Here is a 17137-nt window from a genome sequence, read left to right as displayed (position 1 = left end):
TTTTTAGATGCTAGTGTACGCAAGTGATTGCATCTAGAGAGATGCCATCTCTTTGCATCTGCTGAAAATAGCCTGGAGCTTCCTGGCCCTGTCCTGTTGGGCATATCTCGCAATCAATACACTCCAAGAGACGACATTTCGAACAAGAAGCTCCTCAAGCATGTTTTCTTTCTGAGGTAGACCACATTTGCCATACATGTCGACCAGTCGACCAAGTTAGTGTCAAGCACGAAAGTGTAGGTGATTGCATCTCGAGAGATGCCCTCTCTAAGGCATGTCGCACTATGCAAGACGCTGATTGTGCAGGATTTGCCCAACAAGGACCGGCAAGCATAGGTGATTGCATCTGGAGAGATGTCATCTCTTTGCATTAGGTGAAAACAGCCCACAGTTGTCCTTATTGAGCATACCCCGCAATCAGTGTGTTCGAACGAACCACATTCCGGACATGAAGCTCGCCAAGCACTTTTCTAAGTCATCTTAAGTATACATGTCCACCAAGCAACCTTTGACTAAAAATATCATCATGGATTCCTTGCATCTTGGGTAATGCCGCATGATTTTTAGATGCTAGTATACGTAAGTGATTGCATCTAGAGAGATGCCATCTCTTTGCATCTGCTGAAAATAGCCTAGAGCTTCTTGGCCCTGTACTGTTGGGCATATCTCGCAATCAATACACTCCAAGAGACGACAATTTCAAACAAGAAGCTCCTCCAGCGTGTTTTCTTTCTGAGGCAGACCACATTTGCCATACATGTCGACCAGTCGACCAAGTTCGTGTCAAGCACGAAAGCGTAGGTGATTGCATCTCGAGAGATGCCCTCTCCTCTCAGATGTTGCAAACAACCCAAATCTTCCTGCCCTGTAAGGCCCTGACGGCCCTTGTTGGGCAAGTCCTGCACAATCAGTGTCTTGCATAGTGCCACATGCCTTCAAAATGCAAGCGTAGGTGATTGCATCTGGAGAGATGCCATCTATTTCCATCAGGTGAAAACAGTCCACAGTTGTCCTTATCGAGCATATCCCACAATCAGTGTGTTCGAAGGAACAACATTCCGAACATGAAGCTCGTCAAGCACTTTTCTGAGTCATCTTAAGTATTTGGCATACATGTCCAGCAAGCAACAACCTTTGACTAAAAATATCATCATGGATTCCTTGCATCGTGGGTAATGCCGCATGATTTTTAGATGCTAGTGTACGTAAGTGATTGCATCTGGAGAGATGCCATCTCTTTGCATCTGCTGAAAATAGCCTGGAGCTTCGTGGGCCTGTCCTGTTGGGCATATCTCGCAATCAATACACTCCAAGAGACGACATTTCGAACAAGAAGCTCCTCAAGCATGTTTTCTTTCTAAGGTAGACCACATTTGCCATACATGTCGAGCAGTCAAGCAAGGTAGTGTCAAGCATGAAAGCATAGATGATTGCATCTCGAGAGATGCCCTCTCTTCTCAGATGTTGAAAACAACCCAAAAGCTTCCTGCCTGTAAGGCCATGTCCCGCAAATCCTGCAAATCAGCATGTTGCATAGTGCCACAGGCCTTCAAAATGCAAGCATAGGTGATTGCATCTGGAGAGATGCCATCTCTTTGCATTTGCCATGCTGAGCTATGACACGCACGAGGTGGTTGGTGATGAGGGAATGGTGCACTGGTGAATTGTTGAGGGAGGCCCATGCTTGCTCACAAATGTGCGGACCTTCAGAACGGCGCAAGAAAACGAAAAGCCACGTGATGAGAGGGATGGCGCACCGGTGAATTGTTGAGGGAGGCCGATGCAAACCTTCAGAACGGCGCAAGAAAAGCAACGTTCTGGTGATGAGAGGAATGGCGCACTGCACATGATGAGAGGGATGGCGCACTGGTGAATTGTTGAGGGAGGCCTGTGCGGACCTTCAGAACGGCGCAAGAAAAGCAACATTCAAAACTAAAAGCACGTGGACGAACGAGAGGGCAGAATTAGGTTTTTGGGTCCTATGCTAACGTAGTAATCATTTTGTAGCTAAAGACGGCACCTTTTCCTTAGTTGGGCCAAATGTCTTTTAGGCTTCCTCATCATGGCCATAGCTAGGCATTCCTCCATCCTTTGATGATGAGGAGCCTTTGTACAGAGGAGGAAACTTGAGTTGATGATCAAGAAGAGCAAGAGGAGATGGATGTAGAGAACTAGAAGCCATGGAGGTTGCTATTGCAGATGAAGAGAGAAGAAGAAGAAGAAGAGAATTTTAACATTGTAGGAAACTATCGTAAGAGACCTTAGAGGAAAGGCACTCACCTGCTTTAGAGAGAGAGAACCCTTGAACATTGTACTCTGTGAACCATCAATAATAAAGAAATAATGGAAGGTGCCAATGCATCTGGAAGCAAAACTTTTCCCTTTGTGTCAACTCTCCTCTTCTCCCTCTCCCTCTCCCTCTATTCAAGTTCTATAAAGATCAACTAGATCTAAGAAAACAAAGAAAGGGATGCTAACAACAATGGTCAAGATGTTGAAGCATGTAGTTCGAGTGTTGTATATGGGGTTGCACAAATGTGCACAAAAATCTCGGCAAAGAAAACTCAAAGGCACACACTATGGAAAGTTTGATTACTTAGTATGCAACTGCAAAGATGAGTTGGCCCTATAATGATGGGCTTATAGACAATGACAAAGGAAAAACACCTCATAGTATAGAAAAAAAGCAAGGTTGAAACTATAATCACATAGAAGTCGGGCATAGACCATGTCTATGCACAATATTTCACAACTCCTTTGAAACCAAGAGATATTGCATTATGTATATCCACAATGATAGTTGTCTCTATCCATTGTTGTCAACCATGGCAATGCTTGCACCTGATGTAAAAGTTACCAAAATAGAGAAGAAAATTCACAAAACCAACTTGTTCTTTATTGCACAATCGAAGTATACTAGTGTCTATTTTGCACAAATCTAGTGTCCAGTAAATTTTACAATGGACGCAAACTCTAATGTTGTTGTGTAGTTGAAATGGAGGTTGAAAGTAGCTCAAATAAGGTAAGATTAAAAGAATGCACACACAAAACTTGGAGGAGACTCTCAATGGCACACACAAGTAGTAGTATTACTTGATGTGAAAATACAAAGATAAGTTAGCCCTACAATGATGGGATGAATGTACAATGCACAATGGAAAAAACTCTTAGGGACAGATGTGCCATAGTGGTCCTAAGTGTGTCTACACACCAAAATAAGGAAACAAACTCGGCTTTCCTCGGACAAAATTTTGCCCAAAAGTCAGTAAAATGGTCTTATAACGCTGCAAAAGATTCTTAAGTTGTCTACTCACACCTTCATGGAAAGTGAAAACTCTACTTAAGATTAAATTCCCATGCAATATTTTTCTCTTGTTTGTGTCAATTTTTATATGGCTCTTATCAGCATGCTTTCACTCTTTGGTACACACTGAATCTCTGTTCTTAAAAATTAGGATGATTGTTTTTGTTTTCAATCCCCCTTGCTTCCTCTCAGGGAGACTTGGGATGAATTCATGTCCCTTTTGGTGGCCAAAGGCCATGTGAACTTGGACGTTAGCTGAGGGATTCCTAGAATGATCAAATGGCACTTGCTTTTCTTCAAATGCTATTCCCCTTCTTTTCTGTGGAAATTCCCAAAACATCACTAACATTTTAAAGATTTCCCGGATACGCGTGCCGTAATTTTGGATAAATGGCTCCATTTTTCAAGTATTTCGGAATTTTTGAGGATGACCCTCATCATCAGCGTGATTATCCGCTTCGAGCAAACAAAAGGGGCACAAAATCTAGTGAGTAAAAGAGCATAAACTATGTGCAAGTTGTCAGCCCAAGCAACACCCTGAGCCAGTTCCTTGATACATCTCAAGAGCAACCTGAGAATTTGCAGCAGGCCCTTCCCATAACCGAAGGACAAACCCCATTTCATGCATGCACGTCAAGCCTCAGATGCCATCATGTTTACAATCATTACTAGGGGGAAATTGGTGGGCTTTTTCTATAAACACCATCACTATGGTAAAGAGTCCCTCCAAGGTAATAGAGGAGTCATTGAGGCAGGGAGGCATACTCCTCTGGAAAGAACTGTGATAGGCACGCCTTCACTCACTCCGAGAAATCTGACACCGTCCCATGAACAACAAAACAACGCTCAAATGTTCCTTGAAGCCAGGCAGAAAGAGTCGAGAGGAAGATGCCAAATCAAGTACACATACATGCAGCAGAAAGCTGGTTCCCAAGTCAGCAAGAACCAGATTCTTAATTTGTAATTGTTCCATGAAGCAAGCTCAAAAGTGGAAAACTGCTGTCAGTGGGTTCACAATTATGGCTTCTTTCTGGACCAAAATTCATTTGCAAAGCCTCTCATACAGAAAATGTCAATCTGGACGGAACCTAAATTTTGTCAAAAGCTACCCATCAGGCCACACAAAAGCAAGAGAAACATGAGATAATAAGCATGTAATAAAGTGATTTACATAAATTTTACACTAAAACTTTACACATGGGTGCTTGATTTTTCTTCACGTGGAAGAGTATTTAGCATGCCTTGCTGCTCGTTAAGCAACTCAAGGCGTTCTCCTGCTAAAGGAGAAACTGCCGAATTAGTTTCATCAATATCAGCGTCTGTGTCCTTTTCTTCATCTGAGCTTTCAGACAACTCATCTTCCACTGGGCGAACTTTGCATCTCACGGACCTCTCTATCTCTGCTTTGTCTCCTGCAGGGAAGATGCCTTGCAACATACATATTAGTAGCTCGGCATCTTCCTCGTCAATGTCCTGTTTGCCGATGCAACACTTACAGATTGCCTCCAATGCTTTTTCTGCCCTAGCTTCATAAGGAACAAATGGTACAGCAGACTTGGACTTTTGACGTTTCTGCACAGCCAATATAACATCTCATGAGAAGGGAAAAGATACCACTGACGGAATGAAGAGGTTTCAGGTAGACACAATGCTCAATCCAAATGAAGTGCGGGTCACCTTCATCGCCTCATCCATCAAGAGATTGAGAATTTCTTCTTCATAGAATATGTCAAAAGTAGCACGTAGCCGGTTCGCACCCTTCATCATATCTTCACTCTTCAGCAAACCTGCACCTAAAGCTGCTGCCCAGCACCAAAGCAGCACATATTGAGGCCTTGCTGCCTACAGATAGATGAAAACAATAAGTAAGCCTTTCCAAAAACTGCTGCATGCCCATTATTCAACTCCACATTGAGATTAGCAAACATATATCCAGAGACAAAAAGGGTGATGCATGTGTGCGCCAATGCCACAACATGACCCTGCATAATTGGATAATAAGGCTGAAATAACTTCAAATAAGTATTGTGAACAATGACATACACAATATATATTGTGTGTGTAGAAAGCAATCCCTTTCAAGAGAAAGAAACCTATGACAATCATCAGATAGAAAGCATGGAAGACATACTTTCCACAGCCATTAGTTTATGAGTTCACACTGAACATTGAACGTCACAAAATTGGGTTTAGATGATTTCTCTTAAATGTTCGTTTGTGCTCTCTCTCTCTCTCTCTCTCTCTCTCTCTCTCTCTCGGAAAAAGTCAGGGCTGTATATTACTGAGTACAATATAATCCCCAACGGATGCCAAAATAGCCTATCACGTGGGGTGTACAAGCTGAATGTAAGGAGGAGAGCCACTATAGTGACAACTCGACTAGAACAATCTCATGGTGGTCGGTGTGATGAGTGGAGGAGAAACCACCGAGGAGGGGTATAATGCCACGTAATCTGGCCACCTGTAAGTGTGAAGAAGAGTGGGGATCGTGCCCAACGCCTAAGGAAGGCAAATCGGCGAGCCTCGATTGCTCGAGATGTACCTGAGGAAGAATCCCACTGCCAAATCAGGGTATGAATGATGTCCAGCTAATGGCAGTGAGGGTATCCTGAAGGAGCTGTGGAGCCGCACTTAGAATGTACTCTCTCTCTCTCTCTCTCTCTCAAGAACAGTTGCTATATACTAAGTACACAGAGACTTCTGGAGATGCTCAAGAGAGCCTGTCTTCTAGAAGAAGTACAAATTGTGGATGATCAATGGCAGGGCTTTACGTACATCAAGGTGGAAATCAAGAAGAATGATGAATAAACCACCGTGGAGGGGCATAATGCCACGTGATCATGCTCTATCCATACTGAAAAAAACTGTAGTACGCGCCCAAGGTCGAAGAAACTGATGTCTCCTCTCTCCTCTCTCTAGAAAACGCGATTTTCTCTCTCCTCTCTCTAGGAGCGCCAAGCTCTGCTTTTGGATCCCTATTCCTGCCGGGTGTCAAACCCTATAAAAGGGTAGCCAGCGTTTCAATTTGGAAGAGCCGGAAGCAGCAGAAAAGCACCAGGGCTGGGATTCTGGAGCAGAGTCTGGCAACGAAAACTGCAAGTGTTCGTGTGACGACTGAGTACGGAGGTCGATTCTCCGAGCAAGAAGCGACAGGTATAAGGTGTTGATACGCTTTGAGAATTGTTGCTTTGTGTGGTTTGTTTTGCAGGAATCTCCCGTCTTTACGGGAAAGTACGGCTTCACGCCTAAGGCCCTTCACGGGAAGTACAGCTTGACGCCTAAGTCCCTTACGGGAAAGCACGGCTTCGCGCCTAAAGTCCCTTACGGGAAGGAACAGCCCTGTGCCCAAGCCCTTTACGGGAAAGCACGACCTTCGGGTCTAAGATTACAAAACGGAGGGGTTTCCTCGGGTTCTCGTGCTTGTATAAGAATTCTCCCTGAATAAAAGAATACTCTTAACGGGGGGGGGGACCAGCCCATCTTCTGGTCCCCAATACTGTGTCGATCTTCTCCCTTCTCTCATGTTTTCAAAGAATTATAATTTTCAGATTTTCTAAGTGCTCGTGTACGCTCCCGTTTTGTGATAGTGGTATCAGAGCTCGGATTCCTCTCTTTCTCTGCAAGAAGGACGATTTCGGGAAGAACGGGAAGAACCATGTCGAGCCAAGGGAGAAGCGTTGAAGAGGAGCTTCAACAAGTGCAAGCTCAGCTTGCGGAGTTGCAACAAATCTTACTGTTGCCAGACGTCCAAAAGCTTTTGGGCGGAATGAAGAAAACGAATGGAACTGATGCCGCCAAGCATCCAGACAACACTGTTGGCGTGAGACCACAGGAGGCAAGAGAAGAAGAACGTGCCAAGGTGCACAAAGGATCTTCGGACCGAAATGCACGGCCTACTTCAAAGAAAGGCCGGGAAAAAGCGCTCTCTTTGCTAGACGAGAGCAAGGACATCTCTATCTCATCTCCATCTTATTCTCCTGATTATACTTCTACTTCTCGATCATCTCATCAGAAGAAGGACGCAGCTACTACTGCCACTACCCTACATCAACCTAAAGATAAGCCTCGATTCAAGAAGCATGGTCGCAAGTCTCAACATCGCATGAGAGTCTTCAAATCAGGCGACAAGGACATCAAGTTCGAAACCTACAACAGACGGAGAGACATCTCCAAAGCACTGTCCTTCATCAGACAGTTTGAAGTCGCCTTTACCAATGGGCACTTCACAAAAAAATCCAAATTACGCCATGTGGGGATGCACCTCAAGGAAACGGCAAGTAATTGGTGGTTAGCCAAGATTCTGGAAGGTTCTCAGGCCAGAACTTGGGAGAGCTTCAAATCTGAATTTTATGAACAATTTCTTCCACCTGACTTCGAGCAGGACATACGGAATGGGACTGGCTTTCCCAAAAGGAACATGAAAGAGTAACGACTTATGTGGACAAGTATTGGTCGGTTCTTCTGAAGGTCACTCCCTTCATGAAGATTGCCGACGAGGAAAAGAAAAGAAAGTTCAAAGTGGGTCTCCAACCACAGCTTCGAAAAAGTATGAAGGTGTATCCGCATGATACTCTTCAAAGGATGATGGAGTCAGCAATCATTGCTGAGGATTTGCACTCAACTGGGACGCCCAGAAAGATGGAGCATAGCACTTACCGTGCAAGACAAAGAGGGGTCTATGATGACCAAGGGGACCAAGGAAGAAAACGTCCTCCATCTAGAGACGATGATCATTCTAAGAAGCCAGAGGGCCCTGGCAAGCGAACTAAGTATCTTTCTCCTACTCAACTTCAAACTTTCAGAGAGGAAGGAAGATGCTTCTATTGTGGCGAGAAAGGACATATGAAACCGGATTGCCCACTAAAGCAGCAACGGCAAGAACAAGCCTCTACGAGGCAAGAGAAAGCAAGCAAGGAACCCGCACGACAAAGCTCGAACTCAATTCCAGATGTACAAGGAAACACAGAAACGGAGAAAGGGAAGCGTCAACTTCTGAAGGGCTGGGGGTCTTTGAACAACCAGCGAGTATTGATTCTTTATGATCCAGGATCCACGGATAACTTCATCTCCCTCGATACTGCAAAACGTTTGTGCCTTACACCGGCTCAGCTTGGCACACCGGTTACATCTGGATCGGCATTCGAGGGGTTGACAACCAATGCAACTCCCGTGCAAGGACAGCTCAATCTTCAAATTGGCGAGTACAAGGACCGCGAATCATTTTTGATGGCACCCATCGAGGGATGTGATATCATCTTGGGTATGTCATGGCACTTTCCCATGACACCTATTCCCGATTATGTGGAAAAGACCCTCACTTTTGATCATGGGGGTAAGAAAATAAAGATTCAAGCTGATGCAGGAGATTGGCAGTTCCCAATTGTAAGCCATATCTCCCTTAAGAAAGAAATGAAGAAGTGTGTTTCTGCTTACTTGATTTTTGCAAAGGATAAAACTAGTAGGGACTCTCTCTCTAGTCTGGAAATTAAGCGTCCTTCAATTTATTGAAAAGTACAAGGATTGTTTCACGGAAACACTTCCTGACGAACTCCCTCCGGTACGCCCAGAAGATCACCGCATAGATCTCATACCGGGTAGCTCGCCTCCCAATCAACCCCCTTATCGGGTAAGTCTTGCTCAGCAAGAGGAAATTTTGAAGCAAGTCAACGAGCTTCAAGAGAAAGGGTTAGTACGGCCCAGTGCTTCACCCTACTGCTCTCCAGTGCTACTGGTGCAGAAGAAAGATGGCACGTTTCGAATGTGCATAGACTACAGGTCTTTAAACAAGATCACGATCAAGAATCGCTTTCCGATCCCTCGGATTGATGATATACTTGATAAGTTGCAGGGTGCAAGTGTCTTTAGTCGCATAGACTTAAAGAGTGGGTTATCACCAGATACGGATCGCCCCTGAGGATGTCCATAAGACTGCTTTCCGCACAACCTTTGGACTATATGAATTTTTGGTAATGCCTTTCGGCTTGACCAATGCTCCTGCGACGTTCAATCGCATGATGGACCACACTTTCAGCCCGTATTGAGCTTTTACGGGAGTATTCTTTGACGACATACTCATCTTCTCTAAGTCATAAGAGGAACATCGGAAGCACTTGGACTTAGTGTTTCAAGAATTGCGAAAGCATGAGTTGCATGTGAATGCAAAGAAGAGCGAGTTCTTTCTCTCTGAGATACACTATCTCGGCCATATAGTCTCTCACAATCAAGTGAGTATGGATCCTGCCAAGATCCGAGTGGTTAAAGATTGGCCTATTCCAATTACGGCACATGATGTACGTAGCTTTCTGGGATTATGTTCATATTATCGAAGGTTTGTCCGAGGATTTGCTCATGTAGCAGGACCCCTTCATGATTTGACAAAGAAGAAGATTCCTTTCAGATGGGGATCGAGACAACAAGGAGCTTTTGATCGGCTCAAGTACTTGCTAAGCCATGGACCTATTTTGATAGTGCCTGACCTAAGGAAACCATTTGAGGTTCACTGCGATGCTTCAGGCGATTGCATCGGAGCAGTGTTAAACCAAGAAGGCCATGCAGTGGCATACGAAAGCAGACGGCTTAAGGATGCAGAGTTGCATGCATCAATCTACGAAAAGGAACTCTCGGCTGTGATTCATGCCTTATCCAACTGGAAGCACTATCTTCTAGGAGCAGATCTTGTGATCAAGACTGATCACCAGAGTTTGCGGTATTTTCTTACGCAAAGGAAACTATCTGAGAAGCAGATGAGGTGGGAAAACTTTTTGTCTATGTTTCACTTCCAAATCCTTCACACGGCTGGGAGTAAGAATGTAGTCGCAGACGCACTGTCTGGGCGGCCAAGGGTGAACGCTATCACTTCGGTGTATCACCAAGAATTAGAAGCACTACCGGATTTGTATCCGAATGATCCAGACTTCTCCACCATTTGGGGAAAGCTACATCGTGGGGAGAATGAGTTTCCCTATTCCATTCGGGACGGTTATCTCTACCACCATCAGGCCATATGTGTGGCGGAACCATTAAGAAAGAAGATTATGGATGAAGCACACGCTTCGCCTTATGCGGGTCATCGGGGTATTCTCCCTACAACCTTAGCAATGGAAAGATATTTCTTTTGGCCTAGCCTTAAAGCAGACATTGATAAGTATGTCAGGGAATGCTTGGTTTGCCAAAAAGTGAAGTATGATCGGCATAAGACGCCTGGGTTGCTACAACCTTTACTTGTGCCTAATGAACCTTGGGAAAGTATTGCCATGGACTTCATCATGGATCTCCCTAGAACTCAGACTGGAAATGACGCGATCTGGACCATTGTGGACAGGTTTAGCAAGCAAGCACACTTTATACCAGTCAAGAAAACGATCAAAGCAGATCATATGGCTAGGGTCTTTCTAGCACAGATCTTTAAGCATCATGGAATGCCTAAGTCTATTGTGAGCGATCGAGATCCTCGCATGACAGGAAATTTTTAGCGTGCCTTGATGGATAATCTTGGTACAAAGCTGAATTTTTCATCTGCCTACCATCCTCAAACGGACGGGCAAAGTGAGATAGCCAATTCCACCGTATTGGATATGTTAAAAGCTTATGTGTCAGACCGGCAATCTGACTGGGAGAAATATTTGCCTCTTGTCGAGTATGCGTATAACAATACCATACACTCATCAACGGGAAAAGCACCTTTTGAGATTCTCTATGGTAAGCCTTTGCTTCCACCTATCCTTTTAACTAAGGATAAGATCTTTGCAGCAGATGAGTTTGTCCGGGATTTGGACACCGCCTACGGGCAAGTGAGGAGAGCTATTCTACGCTCTCAGGAAAAGCATAAGAAAGCTGCAGACAAGCACAGAAGGAATCTAGACTTAACAGTCGGACAGTTAGTCTTACTCAAGTTTGAGAAGGCAAGACTTAAGAAACAAGCGTCTCATAAGGGGAAAGTGGTAAAACTTTCTACCCGTTATTATGGGCCGTTAAGATTACTGAGCGAGTGAATGATGTCGCTTTCCGATTAGAGCTACCGCCTAATTGGAAGATCCATAATGCTTTCCATGTCACTTTACTCCGGCCGTATGTGGGACCGCCTCCAAGCCAGCCTAGTGCTGAGGAAACTCCTGAGGTTGAGGAAACAGAAGAAATACTCCAACCGGAGCAGATAGTAAGTCATCAGGAGCGGTCTCTCAAATCCGGAAAGATAACACGGAAGTATTTGGTTAAGTTTAAGAACTACTCGAATCTAGATGCTCAGTGGATGACGCAGGAGGAACTAGCAGCTTATCCCGAGATACTGGAGGTATATGTCCAAGCACTACAGTTGAAGTCAACTATTTAGAAGCCAGAGGGATGTTGCTAATTGGACTATTTTCTTATTTTTAATGATTAATCTCTTTTTAGGATATTTTATTATGTGCACTAAGAACTGTTAAAAGATTGTAACTACAGGAACTGCCATCAAGAATGGACAACTCTGATGTGTCATTTGATGGGTGACGGTAAACATCGCGAAGGAGTTTCCGTAAGTTCGGTGGAAAGGGCCGGGTTACGAGTGCCCCTGATGCGTCACATGATGGGTGACGGGTGCATCAGTAAGGGGGCATCCCGTAGGCTAAGGAGGAAATCCGAACTGAGTAAGAAAATACGCGCAAGAACGCAAGCACAAGAATAAAGATGGATTCAATGAAGCTTTTTACGAAAAGCAGGAACAGTCGCGGAAGGACAGGTGTTTTCTTGCGAGGAGTCTGTGTCTGCATTGCATCTGTGTCGTGTCCTGCACCCGGGGACGCCTGGAATGTGTCCATGTAGCATTGTTTTCACTAACTAAGTGAGTTTTTAAAGTTTGAACAGGTTCATACTTTATTTTATAAAGTGACCGGTCACTTTTAAGTGACCGGCGCCTTTATTAATAAAATAAAGCAAGCAAGGCCCTTATAAAAAAAGCCAACGCTAATAGCTATGCAGGGGGCTGATTTGCGATCTCTCTCTCTCTCCTCTCTCTAGAAAACGCGATTTTCTCTCTCCTCTCTCTAAGAGCGCCAAGCTCTGCTTTTGGATCCCTATTCCTGCCGGGTGTCAGACCCTATAAAAGGGTAGCCAGCGTTTCAATTTGGAAGAGCCGGAAGCAGCAGAAAAGCACCAACGCTGGGATTCTGGAGCAGAGTCTGGCAACGAAAACTGCAAGTGTTCGTGTGACGACTGAGTACGGAGGTCGATTCTCCGAGCAAGAAGCGACAGGTATAAGGTGTTGATACGCTTTGAGAATTGTTGCTTTGTGTGGTTTGTTTTGCAGGAATCTCCCGTCTTTACGGGAAAGTACGGCTTCACGCCTAAGGCCCTTCACGGGAAGTACGGCTTCACGCCTAAGTCCCTTACGAGAAAGCACGGCTTCGTGCCTAAAGTCCCTTACGGGGAGGAACGGCCCTGTGTCCAAGCCCTTTACGGGAAAGCACGACCCTCGGGTCTAAGATTACAGAACGGAGGGGTTTCCTCGGGTTCTCGTGCTTGTATAAGAATTCTCCCTGAATAAAAGAATACTCTTAACGGGGGGGGACCAGCCCATCTTCTGGTCCCCAATATTGTGTCGATCTTCTCCCTTCTCTCATGTTTTCAAAGAATTATAATTTTCAGATTTTCTAAGTGCTCGTGTACGCTCCCGTTTTGTGACACCCTTCCCGGAGTTGCATGGAAGCAGAAGAAAGGTGGTATACACACATCTCGGCATGAGGTAATTTAAGTTTACTTTTGTTCTCGTGTTAAACATAATTCACAAGACAAGGGACAACAGCATGGCTATGTGTAAGTGTACAGGTCATGCTCGTGCTACTGCATGGGTCTATTCAAAGAGATGTGCCTTTTTAAGCTCGAGTGCGTACTCTTTCATCTGAGTACCCCTTCGTGTGAGCACCCTTTGACGGAAATTCTGAAACGCTGGCTGAAATGTACCCTTTCGCTGGAGACTTCTCGCATCGGATCCTCTCCCAAGCGTCACATGCTCCAATCGATGCTTCACCAAGGGGCAGCAAATCCACCAAGCGGCAGCAAAATTTCCAAGCGTCAGCAATTTCAAGCCACACTGGACTTCTTATGCTGGCCTTTTCACTTTACGCTGGGCAGTTTTTACGAAGGCAGCAAGTCACTTAAATCAGCGCAAGGTTTTCATTTAAAAAATACCCGGCCATGCTCTTGATTTAAGTTCGCTGCCCAGAATAAAGGCCCTAGTAAACACACCCTTTCACAAAAAATAAAAATAAAAAAATAACCAAAGCGTAAACCAGCAGCAAACAATGCTTTCTAGAGAACGTTTGTAGCCAGCGCTCCACTCTCTCCCACTCTCCCGCCCTGGCCTCTTGTGCACTCTGCACGCGCGGAACTTTTCGCCATCATGGCCGACGACGCCTTCGATGTACATAGACGAGGTCACCCAACTGCTTCTCGGACTACACATGCAGTTTCTCTGCCATCTTCTTCCGATGCTTCAATGGTCGACCAAGAAAAACCACTCAAACCAAATGCTTCAAAACTCAAATTTTCTCACCCAAAGCATGGTTCCTCAGAGACAACTAGACACAAAATACCTTCGTGCGAGCAGCAAAAGTCTCAGCATGAATATTCTTGGAAATATTACAATACTAAGCAACCAACTTCTTATTCAAATCATCAGCAACAAAAGCAGTAATATGAAGCTTCCAACGGATCATCAGTGATATCAAGATGGACTACTTAGTGGCCCATATATTCGACCCTAGTCAAGTACTCGATCGTGAATGCCGCGACGCTGGACAAGTTCCCCCTCGCGAGCCATGCACTACATTTAAGTCTTTCTTATTTGCTGGTGGTAAAGTCGAAGATTTATTGATCCTTTCCTTGTGCAAGACGATCCTTCAGAGGTCAAAGAGGCAACAACTTCCTCAACCTCCCCCTTGTCAATTGGAAGCCTTAATACCCGTTGAGAAAGCTGAAGATTCAGAAGATTCCAGTTCTTATGTGACAATTAACGAGCACATAACCAATTCTTTGGCCGTGATCCAGGCAGAAAAAGTTGCCTCAGCACCGCCCTTGCAGAATACAGTCTTTGTCTCTAAACAGATACCAGATGCTATGGTGAATGATAATTCTTCGAACTTGAAGACTCCAGTCCTTGCCTTCAACGGTGCAGAGGATAAATCAAATGCAAAACTTGCAGCACAACTTCAATCGCTGCAAATGAATCTTAGGACACAACTTGTTCTATTGATAAACCTTTACAGATCAATATACCTCCAAACACTACTCTGTCTCAGTCTACGGCATCCCTTCAGGAGGATTTTACTATTCGAGACAAACCGATAGAATACCTTACAGATTTCCAACCAGTGGTCATCACTCAACAGAAAACTCAAGTCAGTTTACCAATAATTTCACTCCAAGCAGATACAAATTTAATCTTTTATTGAACAAAGCCCGAAGTTACAAATGACTTTGACAAAGGCACTCATCAAGTTGCATATATGATCAGTTTTCAGTTTGAAAAAATAGTTATGGTTAATAACAGTGCCATGACGTGGGACTTAACAGAAAGAGCTTTGGATGCAGAAGCACTACAACAATACATTTCCTTCTTCCCAGAGTTTCTACAACTACCCTGGATTTTATTTAAAGAGGGAGGGAATGTCACGATTGTTACTATGTTGCAGTATTACCTACACTCCTAGTTGCAGATACGCAAAGTGCCATGCCAAGGAGAACCCCTGCGCTTGGATGGTCACACCCCTTCGCCCAAAAGACGTGTCTCTTCGCCAAAAGCCACACTCCTTCGACGACTGGTCACACCCCTTCGCTCTACGGGTGCGACTCTTCGCCCAATGGTTGCAGCTCTTGGCCGAAAGGATGTGTCTTTACGTCTAAAGTCATGTCACTTCACCAGGAGACGTGTCTTTTACTTTGTGTCTCTTTGTCTCCTATATAAGGAGCCTATTGTATTGAGTTGCAGGACTCATTCAATCAATCAACACAAAGTCTTCTAAGTCTTGTTCCCGAGTACAGCTCAAGTTCCTTAAGTCTTAATCATGAGTTTAAGTAATTAATAAAGGATTAGCAACTAGAATCCTTCCAGTGACGGCCCCCCACATCACAAAACCCTCTTGAATCCCAAGTCTACAAAAAAGTCAGCGAGCAGCACACCATACATAATGTGCATGTGAGCAGATCCAGAAACAATGGTGGAGCGTCTCCTCCACCTGTGTCGAACAACACTAACAAGCAGGATCATGTCCTGCCCGAGCAACACACGTCCCAACCGGGAGACCTGCATGTGTTAGCATCCAGAGGAAATACGAAATACCATGGCTGACATGAAGGCTCCAAATGCAAGACCAATATTGATACATGAATGCATGAGAGAGCTTCTGCTCCAACCAATGTTATAGCTGGAGTGGTTGATGACGGATACTCACGTGGTGAAGAATGATATCTCTACCAATGCACACGCTATACTCAAAAAATGACATCGTCTCCTCTGCAATATGTCCCAGCCACATCCACTCTCCCAGATCCCAAACAAGTTGTGCCAGTGGTATTTTCTCTCTCTCTCTCTCTCTCTCTCTCTCTCTCTCTCTCTCTCTCTCTCTCTCTCTCTCTCTCTCTCTCTCTCTCTCTCTCTCTCTCTCTCTCTCTCTCTCGCTCGCGTGATGTCAGGTGCAGCGGAAGAGAATAAGGATTTTGCTCGGATCTAATACTTTGCACACAAACACAAGGGACACTTTACTTCAAGAACTGAATTGCACTGAACTGAAAGAAAGAGAGTCGAGAGAGAGAAAAGAGACGACACAAGGATGTTGGGTCCGAACCCTCAAGGTCCCCCTTGCTCTGCTCTGTTGCCAGAGCAAGTACTTTCTTTATTCTTGCACAAATGCTACTACAATGACTAGATGTTGAGATGTTGATGCTAAGGGGTACTGATGCTGTGGTACTTGATGATGACTATGTCAACGACGACAATGGTGTCGACAACGACGATGACGATGATGGAGACTGTGACGATGACGACGATGATGCCATCGTCAAGTCCGGGATCTGCTACGATGGCAAGGAAGGTGTTGTCGTCAAGATAGGGATTTGCGATCACGATGACGATGTTGACGATGATGATGGTGTCAAGGCTGAAAACTGAAAACGCTAAATGCTCTGTCGTGGATCTACTATTGTGACGTACTGCGGCTTGGATCTGCAACCGCTTCGCCGAGCTAGGGCTGAAATGCAAAAACGCTGGCTGATCTGGCTGAGATTGCAAAACGCTAGGCTGATCTGCTGAATTCTGAAAATGCTAGGCTGATCTGGTACTAGATGGGGTACCTCGCGAGGATCTGCAACCAGAGGATGTGGGTTCTCGCGAGGCTAAGGCTTGGAACTGAAAACGCTGGTGGTAGTGGCTGAAAACGCTGGGCTGATCTTGAGAAAACGCTCGGACCTGTGGGTGTCAGCCTGCTCTGTTGCGGGTGCCTGCCCTTCTGTGTCCTGCTTCTTCTGCTTCTACTAAGTGCCCAATGGTTTCTTTTATAGCTCTTTAGCAATTTGCCCTACCTACTTTTCCAACAAAAGTGCTGATTAAAATAAGTGAAATATTGTGTACTTTGGACAAAAGGGTTCTATGCTTTGGAAAATGCTCATGCTAAAATGATTGTACTGTGGAAGAGAGGGTATGCAACTATGACCGGCCTCAGCATGCACGTCCTGCTAGAGGCTCACAAAGTGCCAGGCTAGGTCCTACCCTAAGACTGACACTAGACTATGGCAGAAGCGTGTCCACGTGGCGCAAGTGAAGTGCGCACGTGGCATCCCCCCTGTTAAAAGTGAGGCACAGCT

General features: G+C 45.0%; 1 protein-coding gene across 1 annotated transcript in view; it reads right to left on the bottom strand.

Moving 5' to 3' along the window:
* Nucleotides 1-4428: 4428 nt before the first annotated feature.
* PDE329 (calcium homeostasis regulator) overlaps nucleotides 4429-17137 on the bottom strand; it is a 33943-nt gene continuing 21234 nt past the window's right edge. Inside the window, exons 2-3 of the mRNA XM_086490647.1 lie at nucleotides 4982-5146; nucleotides 4429-4876 (exon numbers count right to left, since the gene is read on the bottom strand). Of these exons, the coding sequence (XP_086346773.1) occupies nucleotides 4496-4876; nucleotides 4982-5146 (546 nt within the window). The 3' untranslated portion in view covers nucleotides 4429-4495. The remainder of the gene's footprint in view (nucleotides 4877-4981; nucleotides 5147-17137) is intronic.

Source organism: Adiantum capillus-veneris, chromosome 19 (genome assembly GCF_014529385.1).
Source record: "Adiantum capillus-veneris isolate H3 chromosome 19, ASM1452938v2, whole genome shotgun sequence".
NCBI lineage: Eukaryota > Viridiplantae > Streptophyta > Polypodiopsida > Polypodiales > Pteridaceae > Adiantum > Adiantum capillus-veneris.
The sequence above is the reverse complement of the archived record's forward strand: the minus strand, read 5'-3'. Positions and strand labels throughout refer to the sequence as shown.